Here is a 21916-nt window from a genome sequence, read left to right on the forward strand (position 1 = left end):
TAAAATTATGCAAAAGGAGAGAGGCCTCGTTACCTGGTAGGTTAAGGAACATGGAGAGTGATGACAACCAGGTCTCACTAGGTGCACCCATCACATCTGTCCTTAGAATATTTTTCCTATTTGGTCTCAGAGCTATTGTTAGGCTATTTCCTTTATATAGGGGAACAGATTTCCCAGAACTCATGTCAGGGTGGGCCATCTCCATTAGCAGCGGGTCGTGGTCACTCTCTATCCTGTCCCTTATTTCCATGTCTGTAATGTAGCTCCAGGCTACTATGTTTATTGCCAAATAGTCAATGATACTTTGCCTTTTTCCAATTCGAAAGGTGGATTTGAAAGCTCTATCTGAGTTTGTTCTTCCGTTTAGTATACGAATCCCTCCTTCTATTAGAGCTTCAAAAATTCATTCTCCTTTCTTGGAGTCTTGGTAACGTTCAATAGGGGGGATCAGAATATTCCATGCATGATCTTCCTCTACTACTTGTTCGTCCCTGAGGATAGAATGGGGTTTTGGTGTTAAAATCGTCACTTATTAGTAGGAAGCTTTTACAGCACTGAGGGGGGCAGTCGTTTATAAAACCAATCACAGGATTCTACAAGCCTCCAGATCTTTTATGTAAGATGTGTTCCTTAAGCAGCCGCACTCCTGGCTTGACTTGAACCCAACTAATAGGTGGGAAGTACACATTCACTATTTCGAGTGACCACACCTCATGTTTTACTACTAGTGTATGAATATCCTTGCTTAATACAACGTGGGTTGCTACAGAATTTTCCAGCAGTGAAGTTCTAACCCAGATGGTCAATCCTCCTGTTGGTCCTCATTTTTGTGGTTAGTTGCGGGTAGATGGAAAGTGGAAAACTCATCTAAATCGATGGTATTGATAGACCAAGTTTCCTGGAAGCAGCTAATATCTTGTTGTTTAATAAATTCTAACCAGTCCTTATCCTCGATTTTATTTTTTAGGCCTGCGATATTCCAGTTTAGGATTTTTAGTGATGATCTAGCTCTATCTTTTATGCTCGGGCAGTCCTTTTTTTGCTACCAGCTTCTGTACGACTGTTTGTCATATGTCTGTGGCAGTGAGGAGTTACCCATGATGTTTCTTGGGGAATTGACTAGCAAGCGGAACCTCATGTTGCTCAAGTTTGTCCATTCAGGTAATTGTTGTTTGGAGCTAATTGCTCCCTGCAATATCGAGCCAAAGTTGTCTTTTGGCTCGGATCTCCTTGGTGCATTTTGTGCTTTTTCTAGCAATATTGATGGATACAGTTCCTTTTGCGGGATGACAATGGTTATTCCCCAGGTCTTCATCAGACTGGACCATTTTAGGATCTGTTTTACCATCCATGGTGAATCCCAGACTGTTTAGATGATTCCCCACTTTCTAACCCTTTTCTTTGTATGAATTTTACTGAGAGCAAATCTTTAGTCGTTACGTTCTGCAGGCCTGGCAGGGAGTTAACCAGATATAAAATATTACACCTGTTTAGAATATCTTGGCTCCCTCCTGAGGAATACTCAGGGTAAACATGATCTTGTCTTCATGCTCTTTGCTTCTTTCAGTATCGATCTCGATATGCTCGCAGCCTTCCTGCGACCATCTTCCTTGGGATCGATTTTTATCTTTTTCATCACTATTGGTGATAGCTACAGGTCCTGTGGATGCTGGCTCTTCCTGATCTTTTATCCTTCTGTAATGCTTCTCTGTGTTCCTGCATCCTTCATGCATTTGACGTTTTGAGGGTCAGAATTCTATTTTTGCTTTATTTTTCCATTCAAATGCTGGGCGTGATAGAGCAGGCAAGGCGTTGGCACGCCCCAGCTGGCTACTGTAATTTTCTAGCCTGGCCTGAGAACAATGTTTTATTTTTGTCGGAGGTGCAGGAGCCGGAGCTATTGAATTGTCATTAGGTTCCACATGCGTGGTTATTCTTATATTTTGTTCGCTTCCAGCGGGCTCAGAACTCTTCACCCTCCTGATTTCACTTTTACTATTTGCTTGTGGTGTCCCCTCGATGGTGGTGTTTAACAGTTGATGGCAATTTCCATTATAATTCCCCACTACATTTGGGTGATGTACTTGGGCTCGATGTTCTATTTTTGTATCTACGGGATGCTTGTCTTTACTGGCGCTTATATTTAATTTTGATGTCTCTGGGCTCCATTTGTATGTTCCATTGACTAAGACATCACTTGCCTCAGTTAACCCTGGATTTACTGCAGGATCTGTTTCTGACCTCTTTTTGTTTCCTGTACCTTGGGTAAGTGCTTGGCTTCCCATAAGTCCAGTGGGTATGCGATTTATGTGGGAATGGTAGGTGCAGCTTTTGTCACGCAGCAAACCTGAGTTTTTAATTCATAAAGTTGCTATCTTTATCTGTTACTTTTCCAGGGCTCTGTCTTGATATTTTGGTCTGTATACTGCCGTTGGGCGGGCTGATCACCAATTTTTTTAATTTGCCCTACTGGGCTTGACTGCTGCATCGGATTTTGTGCCTTGCTTTTCCATTTCCCTATTTATTGAAGCCTTTTGTTCTTAACCCTCTTTCCTGCTATACTTGAAGCTTCAGTTCCTGGTGCAAAGCTTCCGTTCTTTCCCTCTATCTCATCAGTGAAAATGTTCACGTATAGGCAGCCTTCTCAACCTGGGCTTGGCGAGCCTACTCTGTCTGTTGGCATTCCTGAAGTTCTTGACTCTATTTCTTTGGGCTCACTGTTGCACACATATGAGCTTTTGAGGCTATGTTTACAATCTTCAATTATATTTTCAATTACCTTCAAGACTTCCAGTAGTTTTTCCAGCAGTGTTCCACAGACTTGCCTATCCGCCTTATCAGCCAAAGCCTGTTGCAGCAGATTTTCCCTTACTGCGCCCTCTACCAGGGCCATCCTATAGTCTATGGTCTTTATTGAGGCTGTAAATTGTTTGGTCAGCTCAAGTTGATTATCAAGTTTAAAGGATTGGGCCATGATCGTAGTTGCAATTGAGTCCAGTGTTGTGCATATAATTTTCATGATGCTAAGAATTGGTTGATCTAATGAAAAGTAATCTCTATTTTCCCAATTTTGCTCATTTTGCTTGTTAATTGTTTGGACTTCCAAGGTCTGGTCATCCTTGCCCCTGAGGCCTTTTATTAGATTGCCATCCAGAAAATTTAAGTCCTCCGATGTTATGCTGTCAAATTGGGGCTCTATGTTGCCGATTACAAAGTTATCAAGTGAGGAGAGCTCTAAACTAAATGAGCTAGTTTCATATCTGCGTAGTGTTGAATTGTTTTTTCCTACTTGGCTTCCAAAATAGGACTGCGGCGCTGAGAGCTTACGGGTCTGCTTTGTTGATGGTTGTTCCGTTTAAGGCCCCTTTATGTTCTGATGTACTTGGATGCTTTCTGCAGGGGTTGTTTGTGAGGAATTCCCGAGGTTTTGTAATCCTAATTGGACTCGGAAATAATTCCTATGTAATTCATGACTTGTTCTTTGCTCCCTGAGGAATGATTCCACTCTGGTGGCTTGTTTATTTCCACTTCACTGCCGTTTGGGGAGTCATTCATTGGTTAGGATGATTGCAACAGAGATAGAAGTATATCCAGCTGCCAAGCCTCTGATTGCTCCAATTCAGCCCCCATCGCATTAGAGTTGCCTTTTACCCCCCAGTAACTGTACTGTGGGATCACTAGTCATGGAGTATTGTATCTGCAGCCAGTCAGTGCTTGAGTTAAGGTAGTTATAGTAGTTGGTTATAGTGTTTGCTTTTGATTTAGCTTTCTTTGTCCCGTTATTCCCAGCTAATTCCAAATGCATCAATGTGTTCTGTTGTTTCCTACTGGGGGACTTGCAGGGCCCACCTCAGTTTCTCCTACGTTCGATATTGCACACCAGTGTCGCAGGTCACGCTCCGGCCATGCTCCCACTGGGTCTCTTGTCCTCTGTATCGTCAGGGCCAGCACAGACTGGCAACGAAGGTTCCAAATCAGACGCCCCACCCTTCTTCTCTACTGATTCACTTTCATCGCTGAGGCTTCTGGATTGAACCCCCCCCCCCCACCACTGCGACCTCTACTTGCCTAGTGAGTTTCCCTTGGGTTGGCTGTGTAGTTCCGGGATCCTAATCTAGCCCGTAATCTTGTGCACAATCGGGCACCTGCTTTGAACATTTGAATTTTGTGAATTTCGTTGGGCGGGCTAATGTCTCCTTAGCATCCTTAGACCTCTTTATTTATCCCCTCGTTCCGAACTTCTTGGGAGTACGTGACTTCACCTTAGTTCCTTGCAAGATCTTTCAAAATGGCTTTTTGTTGGGGTCTTGCCATCTAGAACAGTATCAACAATTTTATTTTTACTGAGATATACTGAGATATAAGTATTCCTTGGCGTCATTAGCGTCTGCGCCTCTCCTCTCCTTTTCTATCGCCTGTCTTTCTCCCCTTAGCTGTCGCTGCCGCTCTCCCCACAACTCAAATGTCTCTAGTTAATTTATTAAGTTGCTTACTTGCGTTTACTTTACTCCACTTGCTTCTACTGGCCTCTGTCCCGCGTCTCCTCTCCTCCTCTCATCCTCTGAGTACCCTTTAGATGTCCCTGAAGTGCCTTGCGACACACGAGGCTCGTGGACAGGCCAGATAGCAATTGGGCAGTCAGCCTGCCAACAAGCGGTAACAGCAGGCATCAGCAGACAGTTGGAACGAGAACTGCTGCAAAACCAGGAACAAGGGGGTAGTGAGGAGTGGTCTGGCCCCCCGGCCCAAGCTAGTACCGCCAACAAAGCAGGGGCTGGCACAAGGGCCAACAATGGAATCGACCTGTCGTGGCCAACGAAAATGGCAGCAACACCGTCAGCGGAAAAGCGGCAGAATCCACAGCAGAATCCATGGTACGATACTCCTCTACTCGCCGTGAACTGCAGTGAGCCACGAGCCACCCAGCACCAGCGTCAGCAGCATCAGTGAAGCAGGAAGCAGCAAGTCTGTTTCATGAGACAAAAAGAGGGATCCTGTATTTCGCCCTCACGTCACAGAAATACCATGCAGGGCATTTTGTGGCATAGAGTTGATGTCAGTAAAACACAAGCAGAAAAACATACGATGACGTTGATACCGCACGTTATTTAATTACTAAGCTTGGGCTACAAAAATTCCGCCATGAATTTCAACAAATAAGTAAAGCGGGAGGCAATACTGAGGCAACATTACCACTTCTTTTGTATTATGTATTAAAAATATTTCTGTAGCTCTGACCCATCTAGGCGAGCAGCGGCGCACATTACAGATTACAGCAGGTTGATTGAACTGTTGTGTCGGAAGTTATGCATGGAAAGAATCTGTGCTCGTGTCTCTTAAAATCTATAGGAGAAAGATTACAGAACCTGTCAACCACAAACTTCCCTCTTGTACCTTCCAGATACCCCTATAGCTATAAAAGAAGTCCTCATTAAGACGTTTTTGCATCTTTTGAGGTTTTCTCTTGCGCATTGTTGCCCTTCACCGGCGGCGCAACCTTTGGTTTGTGAGTACTAAAAGCCACGAAATACATCACTTGAAAACCAGTGAGTAATATCGTGAGCAGCTTTCATGGCAGACACAACTTATGATGCATGACGTGTTCTGCACCCACCTTAGTAATGATGGTGTAGAAAAGATGTCTGATAAACATGACGTGCACTAAAAAAGGACTTTACTGTAAACTTTCCAAAGGTTGTCTTTTGGTTTAAAAGAGTGCAAATATCCTGGAAGCGAACATATTATGTAAAGTTTTGCGCCAGTGAAAATTAATGTAGAAAATTCATTTTGCAGTTTTTCTTCAAAGCAGTGAAGCAAACTATGTGTGCACTGTTTTAGCTGTGTTTGTATGATAACAGACGGGAAATGTAATTTTTCTTCACCTTCTAAACGTAAACAGTAGGACTAAGCTTGATGAAACCATTTTCTATCGTGTGGTAGCACCCAGAGGCAATGCTTATGTTTTAAACGCTATAAAAGTGTCCTGATTTCATATCACAAAGGGGGCAAAATTAGTACAAGGTCAGGTTGTTTGATTGTTTAGCATAGCATAGTTGAAAACCTGTTGACACAGGTAGGTGCTTCATATATATTTTTTTCATATTTTATCAAATTATTTTCTCCATTTATTTAGGCAGGGGTACAGTTCTGTAGCACTGCCCCTCTAATAAATCAGTTTGCTCCATTCCTTGTTATGCAAGGACAAGCATCGGAAACGCGGTTTTGTTTAGTATTTTGCATCCGTGCAAAGTCAAATATGTTTCAGAGGTGACGTTTCTGATAGTGAAATTGATACAGATGTTATTGTGACAGTTTGATTTATTGGGCTTTCAAACAATTTCCCACTTATAAATAAACAAATCTGATTACAGGTCACAAGTTTGGTCTGTGTCACATAGAACTTTCGGAACTGCGGATACTCTCTCAAGGCGACCCGATGGCACGGTCTGTTTATGTCTATCTGCCTTCATGAAAATATATCTGTAGTTACTTGAAAGGAAAGCCATCCTTTCCTTTTGTTCCTGTGTCGATCTCTAGTTACGGTGTAGTATGCATGGTGCCTTCTGGTTCAGAATTTGCAGTCACCTTTTTGACTTTCAGCGATGTTATTACTATTGAGAGCCCATCCTGTGCCTCAGTTGGTCTGCTTCCTGGGTCCATTTTAAAAGAAGAGCGGCAAGCATTACACACTTAGGGCCAGATGTAGCAAACCTTTTGCGCCTCGCAAACTGCAAAAAACGCAGTTTGCGAGGCGCAAAAGGCCTCACGCTTTGCACAGCCGCAAATTGCGAGCCGGTACCGACTCGCAATTTGAGGCTGCGACTCGCAAATAGGAAGGGGTGTTCCCTTCCTATTTGCAACCGCATCGCCATGCAGAGTTGCTTTGGGACCGCGAATGCGGTCGCAAACCAACTCGCAGTTACCATCCACTTGAAGTGGATGGTAACTCATTTGCAAGAGGGAAGGGGTCCCCATGGGACCCCTTCTCCTTTGTGAATGCCCAAAAAAATATTTTTTCAGAGCAGGCAGTGGTCCTATGGACCACTACCTGCTCTGAAAAAAACGAAACCAAATGGTTTCTGAATTTTTTCTTTTTGCAGCTCGTTTTCCTTTAAGGAAAACGGGCTGCAAAAAGAAAAAAACAAACTGCTTTATTCAAAAAGCAGTCACGGACATGGTGGTCTGCTGTCTCCAGCAGGCCACCATCCCTGTGAGTGCCTAGACTCGCTATGGGGTCGCAAACTGAGACCCACCTCATTAATATTCATGAGGTGGGTATTTGCGACCCCATAGCGAATCGCAGAAGGTGTCTGAGACACCTTTCTGCATTTCGTTTTGCGAGTTGCAATTTGCGAGTCGCTGTGACTCGCAAATTGCAACTCGCAAAATGAAACCTACCTACATCTGGCCCTTATTCCCCAAGTGTTGTAATGGTAGCTTAAACATAGGCTTATGGTGCTCAGGGAGACCTTAGCGTGAGAAGTTCTTTCACTGTGGGGGCAGCTGCCATCGAGCATGTATCTGCAAGGTAGTAGCACTCCATCAAAGGGACGCATCTGACTCAGCACACAAGTTGTCTGTATGTAGTCAATACTTATAGTTTTTATTTGCCTGATTGTGTACTTTTTTATAGTTCTCATTTGTGCTCTGCTGAATAGTGGTCTTCTTTTCCTCCTAATACTAGTAAGTGCCTGCTCCAGCGGTGGAAACATAAAAAGGCAATAGGGTTCTTCTTTTGTATTTAGAGCAGGAGAAACATGTAATTGCACAAAATGAAAATGCTACTTTTTCATCATGCCCTCTTTGTATATTCTAACTGGAATTAAATACCAATTTGAGTGAGTAGAGCTGCCTTTTTTAATTTTTATGTTTTTGTCTGTCAATGATACCTACTAATCCCCGTTCGTGGGGTAGTAGATGTAGGTTGGCTCTTCTGTATGTTCATCTTGTCCTCCAGCTAAGCTTAGTTACTCTTTGTAGTGAATGTAGGCTCCATTCATCTGTCGTGGGTGCTTTGCTTTCAAGCCCAATGGGTGAGTGCCTGCCATGATACCGTCGCGGGTGCGCTCTGCAATAATGTTTCAGCAAACACTCTGGGTTCGGTTTTTTCCTTCAGTCGGGAGTTTTGCAACTCCGAAAGCTGAAGCCTGGCTCTTCAGGGACCTCTAGTAACCACAAGTGGTTATATTAGTTTCTTTCTGACTGTTGTTACCAACTGGTGATCCATTTTTACAGATGGTGTTAAAGACAGGGCTCCCACCAATAACCAACGACAGGCACAGTTCACCCCCCTGGTACTCCAACATCTTGCTATAAAAGCAACGCCATGCTACCTGAGGGTTTCAGCAGGCACCCATCCTGTGGGTCAGTGATGCCTGTGGTAAGTGTTAAGAATTAATAAGTCTTACTGAAATATGTGCGAGTCCAGAACTTAATGGAGCTGTAAATATCAGGTTTTTATTACACAATTCGGCGTACTCATTTCATCAGCCCACAAGGGTGAACAACTGACAGTGTACTTCGATTACCGTATTACACAATAGGCGAACATTTGATGAAATTTAAAGGACTCTCCCTCTAAGCAGAGCCTTGGTTTGGTTGTTGATCTCTGAACTTGAGTATTTAAGACACACTATTCATATGCTCACCGCATACACAAAACCCCATCTGTAAATAATGTATCATGAGCTAGGTGCAACCAGACACAGCCTGTAAACAATGCTGCAAATACGGTCTCAAAGAGAAGATAACTATATCATGTTGCTTCATCTTTTCAGTAAAGATTTTTGAATCGTTCTCTAAAAAGAGTGTGCCTGTGTTTAATCTAGGTCGTGTACTGTCTCTGGGTAGCTCTGCTCATCTTACCCTCACACTTCCACCAACCCTGCCCCCTTTCCCTCACACTGCCACTGCCCCTCTCGTCTCTCCCTCAGGCTTCCATAAACCCTGTCATTTCCCTCCCCCACTACCAGTGCTCCTCTCATCTCTCCCTCACACTCCTACTGCCCCTCTCATCAGACCCTCACACTCCCCATCTCCTCTATGTACTGCCTGCTCACACATGCTGCTTTACTGTACGTCCTCTTGCTGTGCACTCGTCCACCTCTCATCCCCCTCTCTGGGTGTCTCTCCCACTCACCTTGGTGCTGCTCTCACTTATATTCGGAAACTGGAAGATGTGCACAGTTCTTCTCTTTCCTTGCTCTGTCTGTCAGCTCACATGCCTTTCTCAGTCTGGTGCCCATCCTCGTACCGTGCTGTCAGCTGGCGGGTAGTCATAGTCTCTCTGAACACTTGCCTTCCTTTAAGGTAAGTAAGGTTTCTTTGGGAGGAGCAATCATTCCTTTTCTCTCTCATACTCTTTCGCACCCATCTCTCTCACTCTCTCATGCACACTTCCCACCTCTCTCATGTGGCTGACTTCAGGTCTTGTAGCACAGTTTGTTTCCTGTGCATTTTCAAAGTTTCCGTCCTTCAATCCCACGCTCTCCTTCTGTTATCGGGGTGTCTTGTGCATACACAGGCTCTCCCTCTTTATGCATCTTTCGCCTGCTCTCCCCTTGTTTCTCACACACTCTGTCTGCTCCTCTGTCTGGAGTTCATTCTCCACTTTTTGCACAAACTACCTATCCTTCTCTGTCTTCCTATCTATTTTTTGCAGGTCTCGCCCCTCTCTATCTACCATGCCACATAATTCCAGTACACAAATCCACTCCACACAGTTCTGTAACTAACAATTCCAATCCCACCCACATAATTCCACTCGACACCAAATACATCCACTCCACTCCAAACCAAAACACATGGCTGAAAGACATTGCCATCTACAGCTGCAATAGCTCTAACTCTTTCGAATGCGAGACCTAGTGCTTGTTTTAAATTGGGAGCACAGCTGTTCTAGTAGAGCTGCTGAGGTTGTTTTTGTATGCATATGGTGTGCTTTTCTTTTCATGGATATTCTAGGTAAATAAAGTTGTCTTTCTTTACTCAAGAGTCCTCTGTCTCACTGATCTAGGTCCTGAAAGACTTCACCCCCTGGTAAAGGATGGTCGGGTTTAAGGTCTTTATCCATGGTGTATTCACTGTTTGCAGTAAGTAGAGCCTAAATCTAGGGCCAGAACCCCCGAACTATTTATCGGCCCTTTCATTCTCCTTCATCTGCTGTGGTACTAGAATAAAGACTTTTAAATGTAAATATGTAACGGTACGGACTGCAAGATATTGACAATTGTGTCAAGTAGATTTGAAGTAAAAATAGTATATCAACACTCCCTTATGTATGTTTACTGTGACTGTATTGTGCCAGTCAATATTGTGCATACTTTTTTTCATTATATATTTTAACATACAAACCTTCTACCCTCATCCTGAATGAGTTGAGGCAATAGCACAAATGCATTCCTTCCAGAGAAGCATTGATTGCAACCTCGCTTCTTGGTTTACTTAATGCCACTTCCGGGAGAATGGTTGTGTTAGCTCCTCTCCTGGGTCACCCTCACCGCCATTGTATCACAACGAAATGTATGATCTCCATTCCGGTCAAGTGCATCTCCTTCTCCTGACTGGATAGTGGGTATTAAATAGTCGGTTGTACACTTGTTTGCTCAACTCCTCTTCCTGGGTGGATTCCTTATGGCATTTTCTCATAGCTTAACCTTACTGCTAGTTGTGGGTGTGTCTTTCCTGAGAGGCCTTCATATAGTTTTTGGTAGCTTAAGCGTCCTACCAGGGTGTGAGCTTCAGTTCGTTGCGTCTGGATTCCATCTAGTAAACAATGGTGTTTTAACTTTGACTCAGTGGGATTATGCAACAAAGGCAATAATAACCAGGAAGATAGTCATAGGATTAGGGCGCTCACAGTAAGTCCATACAGTAACATTTCAACTCTTTCATGGCACGGTGCTCCTGGCAAGAGGATCTTCCTTAATCCTCCAATGTTTCAAGGGAAACTCACAGTGAAAAAAACAAATGTCAGGGCACTCATGAATCCAAAGTAGTGTATCCAATCTTCATTGAGAATGACAATAGTTTCTTGTAAACATCAAGTCCATTTAATTGTACAGTATGCCGTTCAGCACAACAAAAAAGGCCGTCCTTGAAGACAAAAAATTACTGTAGAGATCACGGCCCATAATCTTGTAGCAACCACAGCCAACACGTGTTTCATCCTATGAGAAAATGTTCTCGTAAGGACTTCATCAGGGCTTAACTCAAGTAATGTATTCTAAGTAGGAAACAGTCTTCACAATAATTCTGCGATGTCTTTAAAAGCATATATTTGTCCAACGCCGTAAATAAAATCTGAAGTAGTTACAATTCGTATCTATTTGAAAATGTTATCCCGCGGCGTTTCCAATAATGGATTCAGCGTCCGACGCTGAATCCATTATTGGAAACGCCGCGGGATAACTTGACCGTGGCGGGTTTTCAAACTGCAGATACTATTCATTTTCAAATAGATACGAATTGTAACTACTTCAGATTTTATTTTCTTCAAGGACGGCCTTTTTTGTTGTGCTGAACGGCATACTGTACAATTAAATGGACTTGATGTTTACAAGAAACTATTGTCATTCTCAATGAAGATTGGATACACTACTTTGGATTCATGAGTGCCCTGACATTTGTTTTTTTCAGTGGGATTAGGCCCTGCTGCTCCACTGAAAACTCCATATAGTTGCCCCTTTGTGGCTTAATAACCCTCTAATGGGTTGGATGTATGTCACTCCTGCGTGAACTTGATATAATAGATACCCTGCTGAACATCACTGATGTACTAATTAATATACAGTTCACTCCTAAAGGATATGTAGCTGTATGTATGACTACATCTGTTCTTACGCTCTCTGCAACACATTTTACCAAACCATGCTTATTCAACATTCTAAACCGTCTTACTGTTCTGCCTCAAGCATTTACTGCGAGCAAAAGACACATATGGGAAAGACGGAGGTAGAGAAAAACGAAAAAGCGTCACAATGGTAGAAAACAGAAAGCTGCAAGAGTGAGCTGAAGGGGCAGGGAGTGGCTTTAAATGGACTGAAGAGGACCGATATGGCTTCAGGATTACCCTGCCTCAGTATTACGGGCTCGCACATTTAATTGTTTAAGAGGAGAGCTTTGGGCACCTGCACGTTTTTATTTACAAATTAAGCACTGTGAGCCCCTACTGTGTGACGGATGGGGCGGATTCTCAGGAGGCAATGGCCAACCTCATATGACTATATGGTCAAAGTGTCACAGCTGATAAATACAAAATAGCACTTCAGCAATGCTGAGAAGTAAGGTCTGTGGTGCCAACACCCACGACAACAGGTGTGATCACATGCCTTATCTTTTATGCTTTTTGCGATTTAGAGTGGACCTGGTTTGGCAGTTTGTACTGGACTGTTGCTGCTGGAGCAGGTTCAAGTCTGACTTATCGACAGCTAGACCCTGTCTGGGGAGGCATGGCTGGCAAAAAAACGAAGAACTGGAGTGCTACCTAGGGAAATAGTGGATTAGATTACTTCAAGCATTCCTCACATCACTTTTTTGTTGTACTTTGAGCATTTTATACACAGATGTCCCCACGAAAGAGCCTGCATCCAAGCAGTAACGCTGTCATTAACAGAAAGTGATGGTGCTTGGTAGGTGCTGGTGTGGGCGTGAAAAAGGTGCAGCACCGACTAAGGGAACATAAAACTTTTACTAAACACTAAGTTGCTGGCATGCATTAAAGTAACGTTTTAAAGTTAAAATGTGTTACTTTAAACGTTAATGTAATGCATCTCAGCGATTTAGTTTACATTAAAGTAAAATAAACATTCACTTACCTTGCTGCACTGTATGCCTGTGCTTGCGCTCCACCCAGCTGTCTAAGACAACTCGGGTTGGCTAGGTTTAAAGTGTGCATGTCAGGCTGACTGTTGCAAGATAGCCAGCTAAAGTGACATAGGCACTTTAAACTTCTGCACCACTCCTCCTCCCCTGTTGCCGGTCAGCAGCAATGGTCCCGCCCTCAGAACTAGCACAGGCATGGCAGGGAGTGGACAGGGCGACGGTCCTCCGCCCAACAGGAGAAGCTGCCGCTGAGTCCAAGGAAACGGAAAACGCTTTATGGGGATTGCCAATTCTTTATTATGACCCCCTTCTCCCTCAGGTAACAAATCTACATGATCCAACAACAGCACATATGTACTTATTTCCTCATAACCTTCCCCAACCCCCACCTCAACAGTGATGCGAGCCCAGTCCCTCTACTCACTTCCTTAAGCCCTACATTCACCCTCCTTTTAGGTTTTCATATGTTATTTCCCAGTTACTCCTTGTTCTTCCACTTCCAAGAATGCCAATTGTGTTTATTATGTGGATACTAAATAATTTGCAATGAAACTTAACTGAAGGGCACTGATAGCCGAGATTCATCCCTTATTGTGTGGGAAATGTTTTTGCAGATTTGAAACGTCAAAAAAGATAATTACAGTGTTAAAAAAATGAGCATCCGCTTAATAGATGATTTGGGTCTCGCAAGAGGTAGGAAGCACTATATGAAAAGCATTACTATATAATATATGTTGACCCTTATTTAGAGTTTGGGTGGTGGAAAAATTCCTGGAGCTGCAATGACTGAAAATATGCCATTTATAAACTTCTCTGTCGGGACTGTGAAGGTTTCTCTGATAAAGTACCTCAATATGCTGTAAACCCAAACCCTTTAAGTATTTTCTATTACCAACATTGAGCATAAAGGGGCATCCACCACTCCTTCATCATCTTATATCAATTTATGTGCTTATAGAATTTCTGCGTGAAGTCCCTGAGGTATGAAAGTGCAGCAGATGTGCGCTGCTTGCTTTGTCTTACATTGTAACTTGTAAGACACTGTTTCAGGCCGTGGAGTAATAGTCCAGAAATACATTTTACAGGTAAGTAACTTTAGCTAATTTATAGCTAGAGAATCCTGTATTCAATTAAATAAAACAAAAGTACTACAGCTAGTGGTGAATATATGACTTTGGTAATGTTTTGTGCTTTCAACTTCATTCCAGCTAATGTTGACAGAAGATAAGAGAATTAGGGCAAAAATCCGCCCCCCTTTGGAACCTCTAATGGCCCCCCATGTAGCAAAGGTAGACGACGCTATACAACCTGGCCTTACTTCTTTGAACTGGACCTCCTTGAACATTGAAAAATATTTAAGCAATATTTCTGCCAAACATGGTAAGTGTAGACTAAATAATTTCTCTCTTTGTTGGTGCCATAAAACATATTTCCAAAACCTCACATTGACAAGTTTTGCTGAACTTTTGAATTTGAATTACTCCGTTTGTCCTCCTCCAGTCATCAACAACACTTGAAACATGAATTAAATAAAACCACGTAAATCCTGAATGTTAGCAAAGAATTCGAAAAAACCCATAGGTATGAACTCACTCCTTCCAAGATTGAGGTTATTCAGCACTAACAGGTGCAACTCTTGATCCAAACGATTCATTCTAAAAGGGAACCGCAAGTAACCAATAATAGTATGGCAGTCAACCACGGAGATTATTATAATAGGTGGATCAGCATGCAACTCGATTGTTTATAGCCTAATGTGATGGAGATAGGTTACATAAAGCGTTTTGCATACTTCAGTACAACCTATTTTCTCAATAAATTGGTCAGATACATTTCTGATTCACAGAATTAGAAATAACTGACTTTAATATTCATAGACTGCATTTCTTAATAAAATGTTTATCTTTCTCAAGTTGAGTTTACGTATTGATGAATAAAGCTTAGAGAAGGGTTTGTGGTCATTTGTGGGATGACCCGTCTGCAAACCATGGTGAACACCCACAAACTCATGTTTGTAGGTATTCACCAAACATTTGCAGGTAATTTCCTACCCTAGAAAGACATTTTCATTCATTATTTACAAAGGAAGGACTGTGGACCTGCTTAAAGTTGCTCAGGCAGACCACCTGTTGTGTAGCCATTTTAGTTATAGCTCCATGCACGTTATTTTAACATACTAGGCCTGCCTCTGTGCACTTTAATCTAGATATATTTTATTCGGCTTCGCTTTATTATTATAAGAGCAACTTTTACGGTTTTGTTTTATTTCTCTCTATCTAACTGTTTTTGCCTAGGCTAGCACTCTATTCTCAAACAATACATTCTTGCTCACTCTGTGCTTCTTCCAAGGCTGCAGCAAGATAGGTTGCCGGTGAACATGGTATAAGTTTAGTCTATGACATTCATAGAAAATACACATCCTTACGTAGGGACATTTTCTCAGAACCTCAGCTGTTTTATTATAAAAACACTTCCCTGTTTCTTACACGTTAGAGGGAGATTCCAGCCAGAGAACCACAACTGTATGCTGATTGCTTCGCTACGGCTGCTTTTGCAGACTTCAGGCCTTTGCTCAGGTATGGGGGATGATGTCTTCCCAGGGGAACCTAAAGGGCAGAATTAGGGCTTAACACGCTGTTCTCTATTATAGCCTAGGTAGGAATTAGTCTATTGACTGTTGTGACAATATGGTAGCGTTATTTCTATGCTTCACTCTCCTTGTCACAATTTTAATCTTGTCAGGCTGTATCGTCCTGGTTATTGCAGCCCACGCTTTGCTACCTAAGATGCAGTCGCTTCATTAAAAACATTACTGAAACCTATACTGCCTCTGTCTGTCATTGTGTATATGAGACTAATGTAATCCAATAGTCTCATTAGAATAATGAGAGCCTACGTGACACACCAAGAACTCATTATGAGTTAGGCAGTCAAACAAGACGACTGCCAAACTCACTGGGAGGACGCCATCGTCATACTGGTGGCCTTCAACTCAACCGTACTGCAATGTTCCTGCCGGGGTGACCAGCAGGAACATAGTATTATGCATTCCCGCCGGGCTGACTGGCAGGAACAGTGCTACGGTATTAGTCTTGGCTCCTTTAAGGGAGTCAAGGCCAATTACCATAGCACTACAGAAGCCTCAGAATGTGCACTGTCTGCAGAGCAGACAGTGTGCTTTCCGATGGTGCTGGGCAGGGTGGCCCCTGCATTACCCATGCCATAGGCAGTTCAGGGCCCCCCCTGCGGCTCCTGGCCCTGGCAGGGACCCCACCATGGAAAGGCTGGCGGAAAGCAGAGTTGTAATCAACAAGGCAGCACTGAGTTCAGCGCTGCCGTGGCTGAGTAAAACTCAGACTGCCGGCAGCCCGTCAGGAACAATGTCCTTAGCGAGGACGGTGATCCTTTTGGTGGATCTGCCCGCCAGGATTGTAATGTGGAGGTCGGACTGCCTGGAGAGCGACGGTCCGACCTTCAGCACAAGTGGGGTGGTCCTCGGACCTCCAACCTCGTAATGAGGCCCTTGGTAATTGGAGGCCTAATTTAGAGACCCTCACCTGTACAGTACAATATTTTCACCGAAACACACCAAAATGGCAAAACTATTTTTGTCTTAATGGCACAATGGCAGCAGGCTCCCAAATCTGACTTACCAGTATTGATTTCCTTTTTGAAGGCAAATCCCACAAATATGTGCTTGTGTTTTTTGGTAAATAACGAAAAAAATCAGTGTACTAGAATGGATGGAATTTTGCTCCCAACAGGTAGAGACCCTGATGCTTCTTTTGTTCTTGAGTCACAGGTTGTTCTATTTTTCTATTTTCATTTTCTTAAAAGGATATGCGCATATTTATGTGGTATTTTTGATTCAGGTTAAACGTCTCTGCCCTTACATGGAGATTTATGTTCCGAGTATCATTCTGTTTAATTTAAGAAAATTATAGTGAGTCAGAATGTTTTGCTTGTGACCAGCAGGCGCCTACTGACTTCTTTTTTCAGTTATTTGTATACTTTTTAATAACTCTTTTTATTGATTGTTTAGCATCAAACAAATACAACATGTAAACGTGTGCCAAAAGGTGTTGTACTCTATTCCTAAGTTTCATCACAGTAAACATCGCAGTATACTGCAGCTCAACTCCACATTGCATAATATAAAATAACAACAGATTATTCAAACTCATCCTAAGGGAACGCTGGAGTTAATGCAGGGACTCCTATCTTTTCACATATTTCTTGTTCACACCATGGACTCTATAGACCAGTTCCTCAAGTTTGGCACATTAGTCCATTCCACTTGTCCACTCCCCAACTGAGCAGGCCTGCATATCTCACCAGTGGCGTATTATGTCTCTATTCGCAAACAGGTATTGATAGCCATTAGGATGCAGGCACTTTGTGGGCCACCCAGGATGTCCATTATTCCCAGGAGGGTAATTTTGGGATCCAAATTTAAAGTTTTTCCCAAAACAATGCCCAAAATGCTACTGACAGGTCATCAACCACTAGAAATGACTGGACACTCACAGGCAGTATGGTAAAAGGTGCCAGGGGCAGAGTCACATCTAACATAGTCAGGGCTGAGGGCCCGACCCATTGCCAGAAACAGTATGGAGAATGGCAAAACATGTAAAGATATTTGAACTAGAATGAGGTGGAAAAGCATAGATATCGCCAACAACTTAGTGGTCATTTTGGTTTAATTCCACTCATCATCATCAAGAGCGGCCAAATCCTCCCCCGACGTCGCCTGAGCTCCAGAAATGGGTTATGCGAGTTTACCACAATAGATTTATGTAATCCTGAGATGCTTCCTTTCCCAAGCCTGTCCATTATTAAATTAAATTCTAAGGGTTATATTCAGGACCCACGGCAAGTCTTTCACTGTATGTGTCTAGGACGTGCCTCAATTGCAAATACTGATGAAACTGTGATTTATCTAAACCAAATTCTACTTCCAATTCTTTGATTGTCATAATAAGGTTGCCTGTCCAGGCATCCCTGAGGGTTGATATACCAATTAAGTCCCATAAAAAAGCCCTGGAAGTCTTGCTGTCTCAGCTAACCATGTGCCCTGCCATAGCTGCATTTCTGCTGTGAGCATACTGTGCCATTTGCTTAAGTGCTGCCTGCCAGCAAAGGATGGGGAGCTGAAAAATGTGAGCAAGGGAATTGGTTTGAGCTTTTCCATCCAACAGGTTTAACAACCCATTTAGTTAATAAGCTCAAGCTCCAACCTGTTGGAAGCCAAATCAGAAACTATGGAGATCAAGAGCATTGCAAATAGTGTATTGTGGAAAATCTCAAATTACCCTGTCGCTAAGAATTTATAATGGAAATAAAATACATAGTGAACCTAAGCACTGTCCATAACAGGCAACAATTTCTGCTCCCACAACTCTACACTTCTCCCCATGAAGTATGTGTCTCCCTAACTCTGAACTTAAAACACAACAAAACTGAAGAATCAAAGTCAACCAAGTAGGGGGCCCAATGCGGGGCAAGGACAGCCCGTAAATGTAGTAATTCATGAGACACAGGTGAGCATGACATTAGGAAAGAGGACAACCATTATCCTTCAGGTGTCCTCAGTTTTGATCTTTGGGGACTCCTCTGCAGATGAGGGATGTGGATGTTTGGGACTGCAAGATGTTGAGTCCCCTTATCATTTCCTTCTGCTCAGATGTGGGAATTGATTCCAGATGCTGTCCTCCTCTCCCTTATGCAGTGAACCCAAAGGTGGTGATTGCCAAAGTCTGGGTGTTCCGCCACCAAGCATCTTGCACTCTTTGCCATGGCTAAGAATAGGGATATGTCTTTGTAAATGACTGTTGTGCTGGAAACAACAGTATGTGCTATATTTGCATAGCCCTTAGCCAAAATCGACCAAAGTTGTTGCTGTACTTTAAGTGTATAGTCTAGGAAAAGCATGACGGGAATGATTCACTGTGGAGTTTGCTTTGTTTACAGCTTGCACACAGAATTAGGTCTCTGTCCACAGAGTTCAAGCCTTTAACAATTATTGGTCACGAAGGGAGCTCCTGGATGAGGCAGATAAGATGCCAGCAACCTTTGTGCATGTTCTATGACAAAGCAGGATGATAACTTATTTGTTAGAAGCTATGACCTCAGCCACCCTGTAATGAATTTTATAAGGAACAAACCCTCCACATTGTCTGGGACACCCAAAATGTGGATTTCTCCTGGATCTGCCCTTAGCATCCTCAGCTCGGGCCTCTAGTTGATTGACTTCGAGTTGTGGGCCCATATCTGTGGTTTGGGATGTACGGATAGTCTTCTATCTCCGATGTCGAACCCTCTGCCGCAGTTGCACTGTACTGTGTTTCTAAGATTTTGATATTAACATCATGGCTCAATTCACCAATCTGTCACTCAAGGGAAGTTCTCGAATCTATTATGGCCTGCAGGATAGACACCATGGAGTGTGGCAGCACCACAGCCCCAGATGGCCTAATGTTGTGGGGTTCCTTTTGGTCTAAAGCAAAAGTGTGCCTAACATACTTGTCTATCCTTCCCTGAGTGGGTTGGGCAGATAGTATGCCCTTGCCAATGTTCACTGCTAGCTGAGCTCAATGACTACGGGAAGAGGAGTAGGAAGGGGGAAGACGGGGATGAGAAGCTATAGTTCAGCCATTGGAGTGTAGTGCGTTACTGACAAGCTGTTTGTGAGTCCACCCCACCGCTAAACCCTAAGTTATGAGCCAGTGTCACAAGTCCACTCTCCCAAGTGATAGCTAGATATTAATGGCCAGTAGCCACCCCACCCTCCAAGAGTGGATAATCCTTCCTCTTCTCCTGTAATTTGCCTAAACAGCCCAACGCCACAACAGGTGTCCCTCCGTGAAAATGGATGAACTCACCACAGTGGCAAGTGGCTGTACTAGGCTGTTCCCAAGTGTTCAGGTCACTGCACTAGTACCATAGCAGAAGGTCCACTGAGTCACCATCACCAGTGCAGCATTAAGTGAATGGGGCACACGGATAAAGGGAAGCATAATTCGGGCTTGTTTGCAAAACCACTTAGTTAGATTTATTGTGCTGTGTGGGGGTTACAGGGCGCAGCTTTAATAAACACAGAACAACATCTGTCTTTCCCCTCATATGAGATGGAAATATGATAGCCCTTGCCGAGGCCCAGTGCTTCAGTCGCCAGCCTCCACCCAAGCCATCAGTCTCTGCCGGGGCACCTATGTTCCTGATCAAACCCCATGTCATCAGGTCTGTAGTGAGACAGAGTACTTCAGTGGCTCAAATGTGCCACCCCCTGTGCTGGGGCCCCTCCCACTGAGTGGTGGCTGCTTAGAGCGGTTAACAGTCACTGCCAGTCTACCAGACTGATGTCGCTCATCTCAAGCAGCCCACAGTACAGGCAGCAGCTTCCTCGCCCCAAGACCCAGGGGCACTGAGAGTTATCCTCCAATTTGGCCCTAGCCCACTAGCTGCACATTTACCCAGGGGTATGGAAGTACGTCAAGGGCCGCCTGCCACCTCCGGGTACAAGCCACCCTCCTCTCTGGAATGTGGCCAACTTTCACAGCGAAGGCTCCAACACACCTCACCATTCGGGCAGCCTGGGCATCTCTCGGCATGTCTGGAACAGCCTTCCACTAACCGCACTCAGCTATAGTTTTCGGTAAGAGCCAGTGGGTTTTCTTCTTTCAGCTTTTCTCAGGCCCCAACATTGCACCGCCCAAGGAAAGGGATTACATTCAAGTAGGCACCCAGGTCAACTCTTCTCACGCCCTAGGGAAAACAGTACAGGCAATGTCACCGTCTCTACGCCCAGGGGCAAAACGATCTGCTGTTATACCAGATTAAGTCGGGTGGCACTGGACTGAGTGCAGAGCTCAGAATCAAGCATCCACCATCTTCGGCTGTCAGATGCTCCCCTAAATTTGTATGCTTTTAAAACATCAATAGACTGTTTCAAACTAAAAATGATGATATGTTGTTTTACGTTATGAAAGCCTGAAGAACAAAATGTTTAAGTGAGATGGAAAAGATTAAATACCTCCGTTAGATCCGTTAAAAAGCATTTGCAAAACCAAGGTCTCAACTCTAAAAGGCTGTTATTGCCTATGCGATTTGTATATCAAAGCATCAACCAAGACAAATGCATGCACATTGCCAGTAATCTTGCAATGGGTCTTCTATTAAATAAAACCCAGTTCCAAAACAGGTTACCGATGTGCATGCATTTATCTTGACTTCTAATTATCCATTTTTTTGGACAAATCACAGCCGTTTTTAATTTAACATTCCAACATGGTTGACCACCTTTTAGAAAACGAATTTAAAATTAGTAATAAATTCATACAAGTGGAAAAAAAGAATCGAGTGGCCCAGTAGCACTTTGAAGCTGCTGGGCCAGTTTAAAATTAAAAAATAAAATAAAAAGGGGAGCAGAATGGGAAAGAGGTTACTGTTGCACTACCCGCTGCTTACAAAGCTAAATGGTTACCTCAGGAATCCAAGAAGACAAAATGCAACTATCAGAGCATTTAATGAGGATCAGAACTGTTAGCAAAGAAATACGTGTTTAGATTAGCTTGCAAGTGGAAGGCAGTGACCAAAAATCTAATGCATCCATGTGACTTGAAGCAGTAAGTAGAAATTGGTAGAGGCAAGACTATTCGGGTATGATTAGCTTCATGCTGTGATCATCTCCTTTATATGGCTCCCACAAGGTTGCCACTAGCACTCCTGCTACAGTGGCTCACACATACTGCCTAATGATTAGTCACAAGAGGCGAAGTGGTGGAGGAATGTTAGCAGACTTTGTGACACACGCACAGATAAACATGTTAAACACCATGAAGGTTGCATTTACATCAGTAAGGAATAATACCTCCTCCTCTTTCTTCCTCATTACAGCCATTAGAAAAGAGGTTCTGCCTGGTTCACAGACCCTAATTACTCTCCTAGTCAAGTTTCAATGGCATTACGAAAAGGAATTTACACCATCCCTTCAAGGAATCCCTCATTCCACCTTTTAAAATCAGTATCTTAATACGTCACTTCAGATTTTATTTATTTTTGTGATTATATATAGTGCAGACATGACCGAAGGAAT

The 21916-nt window shown here is 43.3% G+C and overlaps 1 protein-coding gene across 1 annotated transcript in view; it reads left to right on the forward strand.

The window, feature by feature from the left end:
* Positions 1 to 21916, forward strand: part of DNAH5 (dynein axonemal heavy chain 5) — a 4110061-nt gene that overhangs the window by 1426031 nt on the left and 2662114 nt on the right. Inside the window, exon 16 of the mRNA XM_069219645.1 lies at positions 14031 to 14202. Coding sequence (XP_069075746.1) covers positions 14031 to 14202 — 172 coding nt within the window. The remainder of the gene's footprint in view (positions 1 to 14030; positions 14203 to 21916) is intronic.

The sequence above is a fragment of the Pleurodeles waltl genome, chromosome 2_2, assembly GCF_031143425.1.
Source record: "Pleurodeles waltl isolate 20211129_DDA chromosome 2_2, aPleWal1.hap1.20221129, whole genome shotgun sequence".
NCBI classification, from domain to species: domain Eukaryota; kingdom Metazoa; phylum Chordata; class Amphibia; order Caudata; family Salamandridae; genus Pleurodeles; species Pleurodeles waltl.